Source organism: Paroedura picta, chromosome 10 (assembly GCF_049243985.1).
Source record: "Paroedura picta isolate Pp20150507F chromosome 10, Ppicta_v3.0, whole genome shotgun sequence".
NCBI classification, from domain to species: domain Eukaryota; kingdom Metazoa; phylum Chordata; class Lepidosauria; order Squamata; family Gekkonidae; genus Paroedura; species Paroedura picta.
Genome location: NC_135378.1, coordinates 4000995 through 4014812, shown reverse-complemented (window position 1 = coordinate 4014812; position 13818 = coordinate 4000995). Strand labels below are relative to the sequence as shown.

The following is a 13818-nucleotide window of genomic DNA, read 5'->3' as shown; positions in this document are numbered from 1 at the left end:
GCCAAGGGACCAAGCCCTATGAAGATAGGTTGAGGGACTTGGGAATGTTCAGCCTGGAGAAAAGGAGGTTGAGAGGGGACATGATAGCCCTCTTTAAGTATTTGAAAGGTTGTCACTTGGAGGAGGGCAGGATGCTGTTTCCCTTTGACCTGTGGGAAAAAACAAATGTAAAATAGGCGCTGAGCCTTTCTGCTTTCTCTGCATCCTCCATTAGAGTTTGTCCATCTGCATCCAATAGTGGGCCTACTGCCTCCTTTACTTTACGTTTGCTCCTCACATAACTGAAAAATCTTTTCTTGTTACAATGGGCTTCCCTTAGCTCACTCTCAGCTTTGGCCTTTCTGATGATTGATCTACAGTGCCTAGTGACCTGTAGGTACTCTTCTTTAGAGCTCTGTCCTTCCCTCCATTTCCTGAACATTTTCCTTTTCTTTCTTAGTTCCTCTTGAAGTTCTCTGTTCATCCAAATAGGCTTCTTAGAGCTCCTGCAGTGTTTTCGTCTTTCTTGGATAGTCATTGATTGAGCATGCAATAGCTCCTGTTTGAGTAGCGCCCACCCTTCACATGCTCCCTTCCCTTCCATCGTTCTCTTCCATGGTATGACACTCATCATGTCTCTGAGTTTATTAAAGTTTGCCCTACGAAAATCCAACATCCGCGTCTGGCTACAAGATTCTTTGGCTCCCCATCTCAGAAGGAATTCTATGAGGACATGGTCACTTCCCCCTAGGGTCCCCACCTCCTTCACCTCATCCACCAACTCTTGCCTGTTGGTCAGTATTAAGTCCAGTATGGCTGAACCTCTTGGGGGTTCATCTACCTTTAATAAATGAAATTGTCAGCCAGGCTTCGCAGCGTTTGTTTCACAGCACACTTCTGGGAAATTGAAGTCACCCATGATGACGAGGTCCTGCCGCTTGGATATTTTCTCAAACTGCTCACAAAGTGCAGCATCCACATCCTCTCGTTGGTCAGGGGGTTGGTAGCAGACACCAACCACCACACTGTTTGTTTTCCCCTCGCTTATTTTTACCCAGATGCTTTCCACTGTAGATATGCTCTCCTTCACTAGAATTTCCTGACAGGTAAGCCCTTTCCTCACATACAGTGCCACTCCTCCACCTCTTCGATCTATTCTGTTTTTTTCTGAACAGTTCATATCCATCCACCATTACATTCCAGTCATGAGAATCATTCCACCAAGTTTCTGTGATGCCTACTAGATCATACCTCTCCATCAGCATGAGAAGTTCCAGCTCTTCCTTTTTATTGCCCATGCTTCGGGCGTTAGTATAAAGACATCTGAATCCTTTTACTTTTGGTTCCCTATGAGCTGGCCTTGCCGGTTGGGCTGCCTCCGATCGTTTTCCTTCCATACACTCCCTATGTTGATCGTCTCCTTCCCCTAGTGGCTTTAGTTTAAAGCTCTCCTGATGAATCTCCCCAGGTTCCTGCCAAACACATTCTTCCCCAGCTTCGATAAGTGCAGTCCATCAGGTGCTAGTAGGCCTTCCTCAAGAAAGCCTATTCCATGGTCCCAGAAACCAAATCTCTCCTTCCGGCACCAACTACGCAGACAGTGATTCACCTCCATTATCTTCCTCTCCCGACGCATTCCTCTTCCCTTGACAGGCAAGATTAAAAGAATACCACTTGTGCCCCCATTTGCTTGAGCTTCCTCCCCAGATCTTGATAGTCTTTTTTAATAGGAGCGATGGTATTCGTTCCCACATGGACCATCACAAATGGGTAGCGATCCGTAGATTTGAGGAGTTTGGGCAGCCGTTCTGAAACATCTTTAATTTTCGCCCCTGGCAAGCAACACAGCTCTCGGGTTATGGGGTCGGGCCCAGCCACATGGCGATCCAGTCCTCTTAGCAGGGAGTCTCCAATTACCAGTACTCTCCTTTTTTTCTTTTTCTCAACTCCATTTCCTTCTGTCCCCGTGGCCTCTTCCCTTTGTCTTGGACTTTGTTTGGGGACCTCTTCCCTTGTTGACCCTTGCACCTCCTCTGCAAGGGCCTGAAATCTATTCTGGAGCTCCAAAGGCCCCGAGAACTGTCTCGCTCTTCGCTGTTGAGTCTTTTTCCGAACTGTCAGCAGAGGTTCCCTATTGTGGTCAATCTCCTTATCCTCTTCAGGACTAGTTGTATTGTCTTTATTTCGAGTTGCAGGGCTGACTAAGGTATGGAAAATGTTACCTGCACACTGCACTTGTGAAAATATAATGAAAATATAATAGTAAATTAGAGATCCATTTAACATCTTGATAGCTCTTGTGACTCAGTCTTATTGGATTATGTTCATCAGCAAGTCCACAAAAACAATGTGGTAATTTTAGCACAAAGCATACAGAGGAGGATTTGCTAAGCTGCTTATAGACTAAGCTAAAAAATGTTCAAAGGGTCAGTTTTATGCACAAGCTGTGCTCTTTGGAAGAACTCCTATGAACAGCAGCAGCAACCAACTACCTGGTTCAGAACGCCAAAATCATGAAACAGCAGCCAACACCAGAAGTATCTTGTAACTCTCGGCGGTAAGGAGCAGTTGTCTCAATACCTTCATGTCAGTTGTCAGCTTGAATTAATATGATAAACTGCCTAGGCAAAGAATGGTTTTCTGTGAATGAATGAATTAAGTCTGAAGCTGCTAGAGAATTATCTGTCTGAAATGAAAACTACCAACCTGCTGGATTAAATTGTAAATGTTATTAGCTGTCAAAGAGCACTCTTCTCTAGGTAAGCAGCAATGCTGGTTATCTTGGGAAAGCAGCTTCCCTCAGTTCACATTGTAAGTATGGTAGGTGGAAATTCAACCAGATCTGGCGACCTATAGACTTCGCTCCTTCTGTCTGCCCTGTACATGTCTAAAGCGAGGAGGTGGATCCTGGGTTGTTAGGGAGGAGAGTAAAGGGGAGGCAGAAAAGCACCCAACGTAAACAGGCACTGGATACAAGGGGAGGGGGAGAGTTCCCTTCAACATGAATCACTGTTGAGAAGATCAGGGACCCTCCCCCCCACTTTGGATACAAATGGAGAAGGCCCACAAAGAACAAAAATGAGTCCCCCTCATCTCATGTTTCTCCCGGTGGCCCTTGGCATTCATCGCCTGGGCAGCTGCTGCTTGAGGGGTGGGGACCGGTTCATGGTGGGCAGGTCTCACAGCTGCTACCTCTGTGTTGATTTATATTAAACTTTTAGTTTAAAAGCACACATTGAACAATTCCATGAAAAAAATATTGTCTTGGGCTGTCATTAGAAGGGGCAAAGAAGTGGGGAAGGGGAGATAGCAGAACTCAGAGCAATGATTGAAGCCACCTTTTTTTCACAGTCAGAGTAGTTCAGCAGTGGAATAGGCTGCCTAAGGAGGCGGTGAGCTCCCCCTCACTGGCAGTCTTCAAGCAAAGGTTGGATACACACTTTTCTTGGATGCTTTAGGATGCTTAGGGCTGATCCTGCGTTGAGCAGGGGGTTGGACTAGATGGCCTGTATGGCCCCTTCCAACTCTATGATTCTATGATTTACCCGACTGGATCACAAATAAAACGCAAGAGGCAAAACCCAAGCAGATGCTGCCTCTAACTCTGTATCTAGTCATGTAATAAAGAAGCCAGTTTTTATCATTGTAGATAACATCCTGCTACAGCAATTTTTTGGGAGCTGGCAGAGCCACTGAGTCAATGCAATTAAAATATCAATGCAATTAAAAACAATTAACTTGCATTATGGAATTATGTTCCTTTCATCAGTTATCAAAGCCTTTGAAAAGTACGCCATTAGAAGGTGTTCTCTGGTTGTGCTTAAAAACCCAAGCTGTTGCACTGCTTCAGTCTGAAAAGCTTGGCACCTGTCATCCTCAAGGGCATGCCTCCATGCCCTCCTGTAACTTAATCCTCTTCCCCCTAGCTACCTACCCGGATAATCCTTTCATCCGTTACTAAATTAAGAGCATTACTCTAATCTGCAGAATAAATAGGAAGCAGTGTATTTTCCTTGTGCAAAGAAGAAAGTCATAAACTGTAATAACAACATAGCTTCATGCAACTTAGGGGTGGATCCAACAGAACATTGCTACCAGTGATAGATCCTGTGAGTAAGAGCCTGGACCTAGAAAAAAGGCCTACTGAAGCGGCATAAGGGAGAAAGTTCCACAGGATTCAAACCACCAGATCCAATCCAGCAAACTTTCATTATAACTCAGTTCTTTACAAAGCCATTCACAGAATCATAGAATCATAGAGTTGGAAGGGACCGCCAGGGTCACCTAGACCAACCCCCTGCACTATGCAGGACACTCACAACTACCTGTCCACCCACAGGGACCCCAATCTCATGCCCAAGTGATCCCCCCACAACCAAAAGTCTCCGGAATCCAGCCTGGCCTGAAGGAAACTCACAGTGACAATTAGCAATTCGCAAGGAAGGGCCACAAGAGACAAATGCACATGCCCTCTTGTCATGATGACTTCTGATGACTATTTAGCCTCTGCTTAAATACTTCCAAAGGAGAACCTACCCCCTCCTGAGGAAGCCACCACCACTGAGAAACCACTCTTACTGTCAGGAATTTCTTCTGGATGTTAAGCCAATTAAAAAAAAAAAATTAATTTCAGCCCACTGGTTTTGGTCCAACCCTCTGGGGCAACAGAAATCAACTCTGTTACATCTTCTATATAACAGCCCCTCAAGTATTTGAAGATGGTGATCATATCACCTCTTAGTTACCTTCTCTCCAGGCTAAACAGACCAAGTTCCCTCAAGAGAGCCAGTTTGCTGTAGTGGTTAGGAGTGCGGACTTCTAATCTGGCATGCTGGGTTCGATTCTGCGCTCCCCCACATGCAACCAGCTGGGTGACTTTGGGCTCGCCACAGCACTGATAAAACTGTTCTGACCGAGCAGGAATATCAGGGCTCTCTCAGCCTCACCCACCTCACAGGGTGTCTGTTGTGGGGAGAGGAATGGGAAGGCGATTGTAAGCCGCTTTGAGCCTCCTTTGAGTAGAGAAAAGCGGCATATAAGAACCAACTCTTCTTCTTCTTCTTCTTCTTCTTCTTCTTCTTCTTCTTCTTCTTCTTCAACCTTTCCTCACAAGAGTTGGTCTCCAAACCCCTCACCATCTGTGTAGCCCTCCTCTGGACACGCTCCAGTTTCTCTACATCCTTCTTCAGTTGTGGTGCCCAAAACTGAACACAGTACTCCAAGTGAGATCTAACCAGAGTGGAGTAAAGTGATAACATCACCTTGCATAATCTGGACACTATAATTCTTTTAATACAGTCCAAAATCCCATTTGCCTTTTTAGTTGCCGAGTCACACTGCTGAGTCATGTTCAGTGTCTGGACCCCCAGATCCTTTTCACACATACTACTGCCAAGACAAGTCTCACCCATCCTATAGTGATGCATTTGATTTTTCCTACCTAAATGCAGAAGTTAACATTTTTCACTATTAAAATTCATTTAATTCATTTTAGCCCAGTTTTCCAGCGTATAAAGTACATCCTGTATCCTGATTCCGGCTTCTGGTATGTTTGCTGCCCCTCCCAGTTTAGTATCATCTGCAAATTTAATATTTCTTCATCCAAATAATTTATATGGAACAACACAGGGCCCAGGACAGATCCCCGAGGCACTCCACTCGTTACTCCTCTCCAAGAAGATAACAAACAATTTATAAGCACCCTTTAGATGCAATCTGTCAACCAGTTCTTAATCCACCTAACAGTAATAGGACCCATACTGCATTTTATCAACTTGCCAATAAGAATATCATGGGGAACCTTATCAAAAGCCTTACTGAATTCAAAGTTAAACAATGTCCACACCATTCCCATGATCTAGCAAGGTAGTAACATTCTCAAAGAAACAGATAAGAGAAAGCTATGCTGACTCTTAGTAATTACAGCCATCCGCTCTAGCTGCTCAAGGACCAACTGTTTGATGATTTCTTTAAAAATTTGGCTAGCTATAGACATCAAGCTGACAGGTCGGTAGTTGCCCAGATCCTTTATTTTTCCCCTTCTTGAAGATGAAGACAACATTTGCCTGCCTCCAATCTTCTGGCACTTCACCTGTTCTCCAAGAATTGTCACAGCTAATGGACAGAGGCTCAGAAATTATATCTGCAAGTTGTTTTAGTACCCTTGGATGCAGTTAATCTGGCCCAGAGAATTTGGTTCTATTTAAAGAAACTAGGAGTTTATGGACCACCCCTAGGGTGATCCTAGGCCACAACTTCCAACCCCCATCACATGAAATGATTTTGCCATGATGAGCACGATTCCCCTAGCAAGAGAAGACTGACGGGAAGCAGGAATTGAGCAATTCAGCCCTCTCTTCATTACCTGTTACAATGCCAATTTCACGGACTCCATTCCTATACATTCCCATAAGACAAGAGTCATCACTAGGGATGGGTGATTTGGTTCAGATAAGTGAAGTTAGCAATTAGGAGGTTGAGAGGGGACATGATAGCCCTCTAAGTATTTGAAAGGTTGTCACTTGGAGGAGGGCAGGACGCTGTTTCTGTTGGCTGCAGAGGAGAGGACACGCAGTCATGGGTTTAAACTTCAAGTACAACGATATAGGCTAGATATCAGGAAAAAGATTTTCACAGTCAGAGTAGTTCAGCAGTGGAATAGGCTGCCTAAGGAGGTGGTGAGCTCCCCCTCACTGGCAGTCTTCAAGCAAAGGTTGGATACACACTTTTCTTGGATGCTTTAGGATGCTCAGGGCTGATCCTGCATTGAGCAGGGGGTTGGACTCGATGGCCTGTATGGCCCCTTCCAACTTTATGATTCTATGATTCTAAGTTCATTTCTGTTTTTTCTCCTTGTCATTAACCGCCTTCCTTTCCCCCATCCCTTCCCACCCACCCATAAGCTGGTAAGAGAGCTAGCTTGGTGTAGTGGTTAGGAGTGCAGACTTCCAATCTGGCGGGCTGGGTTTGATTCCACACTCCCCCACATGCAACCAGCTGGGTGACCTTGGGCTTGCCAAAGCAATGATAAAGCAATGACTGAGCAGGCTATCTCAGCCTCACCTCCCTCACAGGGTGTCTGTTGTGGGGACAGGAAAGGGAAGGCGACTGTAACCCACTTTGAGAGTCCTTCGGGAAGAGAAAAGTGGCATATTTTGCAGGGCCTGCAAAAAGGAGCTCTTCCACCAGGCATTTGGCCGAGACGAGACGTAATAAACAGCAACCAAAGGGCCCCTTCTCCCCCCCACCCCTCCTCAGAATTCCATCAATAAGCTCTGGACCTGTTTGTACTACTATATTGTTATACTGTTATATTGTGCTGTTATTTGGTTACAATTATTAGTTGTTATACATGTTTTATAGACTGTTTTATGTATAGTTCTTTGTTATGATGTAAACCGCCCTGAGCCCCCGGGGAGGGCGGTATATAAGTATGATAAATAAATAAATAAATAAATAAATAAATAAATAAATAAATAAATAAATAAATAAATAAATAAATATAAGCACCAACTCTTCTTCAGTAATATCAGGGCTCTCTCAATCCCACCTCCCTTACAAGGTGTCTGTTGTGGGGAGAGGAAAGGAAGATATATGTAAGCCAATTTGAGACTGCTTCGGGTAGTGAAATAGCGGCATATAAGAACCAACTCTTCTTTTTCCTCTTCCTCTTCCTCCTGCTATAGGCTCAACCTGCACAGAGCAGGGGGGTGGGACTAGATGGCCTCTATGGACCTTTCCCACTCTAGGATTCTAAGATTTGAGGATTTTGAACTTGTAAAGAGTTGCCTGTCTTGTCTGTGAGCTTAAAATGGCTCTAAAAAAGGTAAAGGTAAAGGTAAAGGTATCCCCTGTGCAAGCACCGAGTCATGTCTGACCCTTGGGGTGACGCCTTCTAGCGTTTTCATGGCAGACTCAATACGGGGTGGTTTGCCAGTGCCTTCCCCAGCCATTACCGTTCACCCCCCAGCAGCAAGCTGGGTCCTCATTTTACCGACCTCGGAAGGATGGAAGGCTGAGTCAACCTTGAGCTGGCTGCTGGGATTGAACTCCCAGTCTCATGGGCAGACAGCTTCAGACAGCATTTCTGCTGCCTTACCACGCTGTGGCACAAGAGGCTCTTTAAAATGGCTCTAGGGAGATTTAAATCATTAGCTTGCTTGGGTTCTACATTATTTTTCTGGATAAATGTGGATCCTCCTTCAGACCAAAGATCTCTGAACTCTGTGATCATCACTCTGTATAAATCACTCTGCCTCTCAATCTGGCCCTCAGTTGTGGCCCCAAAAGGCCTCGTGTCTATCTCATGATGCCTCCGTTTCTGATCCTTCCTACTGCCTTGACAAACAGGGCATATCCCCCAAGCCCACCATTTGCTATCAGGCCTTGGATATCATTGTGGTTTAACTCCAAGATGGCCTTCCCTTGCCTTGACCTACCAAAGGGACATTTAGAGCAGTGAACAGTCACAAATCATTTCAAATACTTTGATAGGAATCAAATATGCTTTGCCTCAGCCACTGAGTTAGCAGGCACCAGCAACAATCAACTGTGATGGCAGCAGAGAAAGCGGAGAAACAAGACAGGAATGCACAGCTCATTATCAAGTTTCCAGCTCTACACTAGTCAAAAGCATCCTCTCCCCCAACACCCTCTCAAGGCCTAGCGTTCTTGCATTACAGTCTCACAGTAGCAAATGTAACATAAATAGCACAAGTATAATTTGACACTTCACAGGATCTCCATGAGAATGGCAATTCCCCCAGTGACCAAATCCTGCAGGCATGCCACAGGATGAGTGCACCTGCCAGATACTGGATTCACCTCCTAAGGGGTTAACATACCAGTTTACCTACTTCAAACAGGAATGTGGCTTGCTTCTGAGAAAGAGGTAGAGCTGTTGTTTGTTTGGAAGGTCTGCCAGTTCCCCAGTATATTAAAACACCCTTTGGGATTAGCACTCCAAAGCACTTCTTATTTGCCTTCTTGTTTCTTTAGCAACTTGAGTGTACCCTGCTCATACTCCAGATCTGTTGCAGATTATGAATGAAGCTTTGTAAGAATTAGATTTAGAGGAGGGGCAAGTTTTAAAATTGGGCTACAGAAGCCACACAATTTGAAGGCCTCTGGACACTCTCTGAACTTCTTTGGGACTTGGCAAACAGATGTGAAAAGTCACTAGAACCTAAAGTGGAGATGGCCACAGAGCAGGGCCTCAGCATGCAAAGAGCCATGGCTACCTGGTGGGCTTGCTGCAGCAGCTCCATGCGTTCATGCAGGATCTGGCTGTCGAATTCACGGCTCTGTCGCAGGATCTGCCTCCGCACCTTCTCCACAGCAGCACGCAAGTCTTCCCTCTGGGCCTCATCCAAGGACTCACTGGCTCTCTTCCCTGGCTCCTGCTGCAGAGCATTATAGAGTGTGGCTTCCAACTCCTGGATTTTCTAATGCAACCCAAATCACATACAAAACAATCTCTTGTTGGAATACGGAAAGCCAACACAACACAGCTCAAAGCAACAGCAACACTAAGGCCAGTGAAAGGAAGCCTGCAAGATGCAGAACACGAAACAGCACGAGGGAGGGAAGCAGCCAGTGGACATCAGAAACAAGGGAAGAACACACAGGACTCCAGACAGGATGGTCACCAGGAGGGGACCTCATGCCATATTGTGCACAAGATGGCAACGGAGAGGGGCTGTAGCTCAGTGGCAGAGCATATGCGTGGCATGCAGGAAGTCCCCAGTTCAGTCCCTGGAGAGTCTACTTCCAAGAGGTAACACGGCTGGGAAACTGATGTGCCACAGACTTTGGAGTAGCTTGTTCTGGCCTTGATGGACCAACCACTGGACGATATAAGATGACTGGATATGTCCAAAGCAAATGGGATTGGCAATAAAGCCTCATTAATTTGAAGGGGTTACTGACAAAGTATGGGTTACCTGGTGGATTGTTAAGACTGTCTAGAGTTAACACCATCAAAACAATAGAATATGTTATGCAACAGGAGACTGCTCAAAGTTGGGCGCCTACACACACACATGCACGCACGCACACAAATGCTTAGACCTATTTAATGATGGACTCCTGTGACTACCAACCAGCACTAAAGAAATGATTGATTTGCAACCCCACAGTGAGATCTATTTGCTCCTTAGACTATCCAGATTTGTTCCGAAGGATGGCTAGTCTGAGCATTTTGTGACATGTAGTGTAATGTATTGAGTTAATTGGGCCAACTGCCCCTTTAAGGCTTTGCAGACGTCTCCCTTGTATTGAGACTATTTAAGTTGCACGTGTGTTTTATTAGCTGCTGGTTGTTAGGTGCTCCTGTGCATAATAAACGGTTTTTGAAGAACGTGTGTCTCTCTCACTATTTAATACTGGCGACGAAGGTGGGATTTTGGCCCACAGAGAGAGAGTGAGAGAGAAGGAATGGCAACACAAGGGCACATTGAAGAGTTCGACGTGTCTGACCCAGGGAAGTGGGAAAGCTACGTCAAGCAGTTTGAATTTTATGCCATTGCGAACGGCATCACGGACGCCGACAGGAGGAGGGCACTTTTCTCCAGTGTGTGCGGGGCTCGGACTGATGAACTGGCGAAGGCTCTGGTGGCCCCAGCCCTATTGACGGCGACCTCAATAGAGAATGTTCTGGCCACGCTGACCGCCCACTTCAGCCCCCGGCCCTCGGAAATGGCACGGAGGCACGCTTTCTTCCTGAGGGGGCAGAAGCCGGGCGAAAGCATTGCCTCGTCCGTGGCTGAATTGAGGCAACTGGCCCAGCATTGCAACTTCCGAGACCTCGAAGAGGCCCTGCGAGACAGACTAGTCTGTGGTCTTCGGGATGAGGCGACACAGAGGAAGCTGTTTGCCCGACAGTCACTTACGTTCCAGGCCGCAGTGGACGAGGTACTGGCAGCGGAGGCGGCGGAGGCCAGCACGCGAGCGGTCAGGCAGGCACAAGGCCCCAGGGGACAGGGATGAGATCCACCGCCTGCGCCCTGGAGCTGTGCTGACCCATAAAGCACCAATGGAAGAGCACAGTGAGAGGGCAGAGAGCCCCCAATGGTGTGGGAGCTGTGGAGGGCCCCATGACAGGAGCTCATGCAGGTTTAGGGAGGTGCGGTGCCGGGCCTGTAAGAAGTGGGGGCATATTGAAAGGGTCTGCAGGGCAAAGAGAGGCTCCAACACAACGCAAGCGAAAGGCAAGTCAAGCGTGGTCGCAGTCAAGCTCCAGAGCCTGTGAGGTGGCCGTGGAGGAAGAGGGAGAGCCCAAATACCTGGTCCAGAATTTGCGGCAGGAGTCGGCTCAGAAAATCACGGTCCAAGTGAAGCTCAACGGCTTGCCCTGTAACATGGAGGTGGACTCCGGTTCCGCTTTTTCAATCATCCCGGAGTCCTTGTTTGAGCGCATCCGACTCAATGGGGGCTTGCAGTTAGAGAAATTTGATCTGCCTCTGACTGATTTCCAGAGGAATCGGGTGCCAGTGATGGGAAAGGCCCGGGTGGTGGTGGAGTTTAATCAGTTTAAGGGCAACCTGACTTTGGTGGTGGTGCCTGGGCACCCAACTAGTCTCCTGGGACTGGACTGGTTCGGCCCCCTTGGTATCACCCTGGAGGGGCTGTGCCAGGTGCGTGTGGGGGCTTTTGATGCCTTATTCCGCCGGTTTGCCTCCGTGTTTGATGGGGAGCTGGGGCAGTACCAGGGGCCCCGGGTCTCCTTAGCACTCGATCCAGGGGTGGCCCCAATCAGGCTCAAGCCATGGCGGGTACCATTTGCCCTCAAACATTAAAAAGAGGCCGAGTTAGATCGCCTGGTAGAACAGGGGGTGCTGGAGCCTGTATCGCATGCGAGGTGGGAGACTCCCATCGTCACCCCAGGAAAGGCTAATGGTGAAATTCGAATTTGTGCGGATTATAAATGTACGATTAATCAAGCCCTTCAGTCGCATGCATTCCCGGTGCCCATCATTAGTCACCTATTGGCCTCCTTGGCAGGTGTAAAGCTGTTCGCCAACTTGGACTTGGCGCAAGCTTACCAGCAGTTGTCGGTAGATGCCGCTTCCGCTGAGGCCCAGACTACAGTCACTCACAAGGGGGCTTTTAAGGTAAACAGGTTACAGTTTGGGGTTAGTATGGCTCCGGGAATTTTCCAACAGTTGATGGAAGATCTGTTAAAGGCGCTGAAGGGAACGGTGCTGTATTTTGATGACGTCTTGGTGATGGGGGAAACTGAGGCACAGCTGGTGGAAAGGCGGGGAGAAGTGTTAAAGTGCTTCAAAACAGCAGGGTTGCGTGTGAAGAGGGAGAAATGTGAATTTGGTGTACCCCGTGTTGAATTCTTAGGATATTTGATTGATGCGGCAGGCATCCACCCAACCCCTGGTAAGCGCAAAACCACCCGAGAGGCGCCCACATCTCGGTCAAAGCAAGAGCTCAAGGCCTTTTTGGGCCTCCTCAATTTTTATCATTCTTTTTTGCCCAATAAGGCGTCATTGGCAGAGCCACTACATCGCCTGTTGGATAGGGCCGCCAAGTGGTCTTGGACACCTCGTCATGCCTGGGCACTTGCAGAGGTGAAGAACTTGCTGTCCTCTGCGAGTGTGTTAGCACACTACAATGAGGCACTTCCTCTGATCTTGGCGTGTGATGCCTCTCCTTATGGGGTGGGGGGCTGTGTTAAGTCATAGGTTAGCAGATGGCCGTGAGGCCCCGATTGCATATTATTCCACAAAAGACCCAGTAGTGGCCAGGGTTTTGAACTGGGCATGGCGGGGGTGGCCGGCACAGGTGCCAGGGGACCAGTTCGGGCCATTTGCATCAAGGCGTGCAGAAATGTCTGTTCACAAAGGGTGTCTATTGTGGGGGGCAGGAGTGATCATTTTGGAGTAGCTGCAGTCACGAGTGCTGTCAGCACTTCACATCGGACATCCTGGTATGGTGCGGATGAAGGCACTGGCCCATAGTTATGTCTGGTGGCCAAAAATGGACACGGACATTGAGGGGTGGGTGTGAAAGTGTGCTGCCTGCCAGGAATCCCGGCCACTGGCAGCCCATGCCCCGGTACATCCATGGGAGACGGCCAGGGGGCCCTAGTCTAGGCTTCATATAGATTTTGCGGGCCCATATAAGGGGCAAATTTTCTTAATTGTTGTGGATGCCTATTCCAAGTGGCTAGAAGTGTTGCCGGTCCCATCAATGACAGCGCAAACAGTTATCAAAGAACTGCGCCACCTGTTTGCATCACATGGCATCCAGGATGTAATAGTTTCGGACAATGCTGCACAATTTAGGGGTGCCGAGTTCGAGACATTTCTGGCAAATGGACTTGTGCGCCATGTGACATCAGCGCCCCTCCATCCGGTGACCAATGGTCAAGCAGAACGCATGGTGAGGACGACTAAGGACTCACTGGCACAGCTGGTGCACGGGGACTGGAGCCAGTGGCTTGCAAGTTTCCTGCTAGCCCAACATGTGACGCCCTGCGTGTCCACTGGTCATAGCCCGGCGGAATTATTGATGCACCGCCGCCTGACAACATTGCTGGACAGATTGCACCCGGATTTGGGGGAGCCCAAGGTGCCTGGAGAGAAGTTGGGAGGTTGGGTCCACACTGGGAGGGTCCCTCTAAGTAGGCAAGGAACAGGCAGTAGGCAACAGCCTGAAGAGTGTGGTGGCTACACTGAGGCCTAGGGGAAGAGACAACCCTGTCGCTGCGCAGGCCCTCGGCTGGAGGACACCCTGAACTCTGAAGCAGACTGGAAGCTCCTATGGTGGTTGATCTACACTAAGTCAGATCTGCTCCCATTTGCTAGCCCCTGACAGGATACTGGTCAG

General features: G+C 47.9%; 1 protein-coding gene across 10 annotated transcripts in view; it reads right to left on the bottom strand.

Annotated features, from left to right (window-relative positions):
• Positions 1-13818, bottom strand: part of JAKMIP1 (janus kinase and microtubule interacting protein 1) — a 237294-nt gene that overhangs the window by 64710 nt on the left and 158766 nt on the right. For 9 of the 10 annotated variants that reach the window (XR_013225029.1, XR_013225030.1, XM_077301529.1 and 6 more), the window contains exon 19: positions 9219-9422. Coding sequence is in view for 8 of the 10 variants with exons in the window: in XM_077301529.1 (XP_077157644.1) it covers positions 9219-9422 (204 nt within the window). In the remaining 2 variants the exon portion in view is untranslated. The remainder of the gene's footprint in view (positions 1-9218; positions 9423-13818) is intronic. The other variant, XM_077301533.1, reaches the window with a different exon arrangement.